The 329-nt window shown below is 64.1% G+C and overlaps 1 protein-coding gene across 1 annotated transcript in view; it reads left to right on the forward strand.

The window, feature by feature from the left end:
• The window catches only part of RYR1 (ryanodine receptor 1), a 6,553-nt gene that overhangs the window by 4,038 nt on the left and 2,186 nt on the right, over positions 1–329 (forward strand). Inside the window, exons 7-8 of the mRNA XM_017729551.1 lie at positions 27–69; positions 194–324. Coding sequence (XP_017585040.1) covers positions 27–69; positions 194–324 — 174 coding nt within the window. The remainder of the gene's footprint in view (positions 1–26; positions 70–193; positions 325–329) is intronic.

Genomic DNA, 329 nt, shown 5'->3' on the forward strand with positions numbered 1-329 from the left:
CCCCTTTTCCTCCCTGACCCCCCCAGATCCTTCCCCAGCAACTACTGGGACAAGTTTATCAAGAGGAAGGTGAGGAGGGGTCCTGGATGGGGACTGGGACCCCCTACCCCGATTTTGGAGGTGTCCCCTGACATTCTGGGGGTCCTTCCCTCAATTTTGGGGCACCCCCCCCTCAATTCTGGGGTCCCCCCAGGTGCTGGAGAAGTACGGGGACATCTACGGGCGGGAGAGGATCGCGGAGCTGCTGGGGATGGACCTGGCCAGCGTGGAGATCGGGGCGCAGGGGGAGCGCAGAACCCCTCCCGACAGCTCCCTGCTCACCTGGTGGG

The sequence above is a fragment of the Corvus brachyrhynchos genome, unplaced genomic scaffold (assembly GCF_000691975.1).
Source record: "Corvus brachyrhynchos isolate BGI_N302 unplaced genomic scaffold, ASM69197v1 scaffold543, whole genome shotgun sequence".
NCBI classification, from domain to species: Eukaryota; Metazoa; Chordata; class Aves; order Passeriformes; family Corvidae; genus Corvus; species Corvus brachyrhynchos.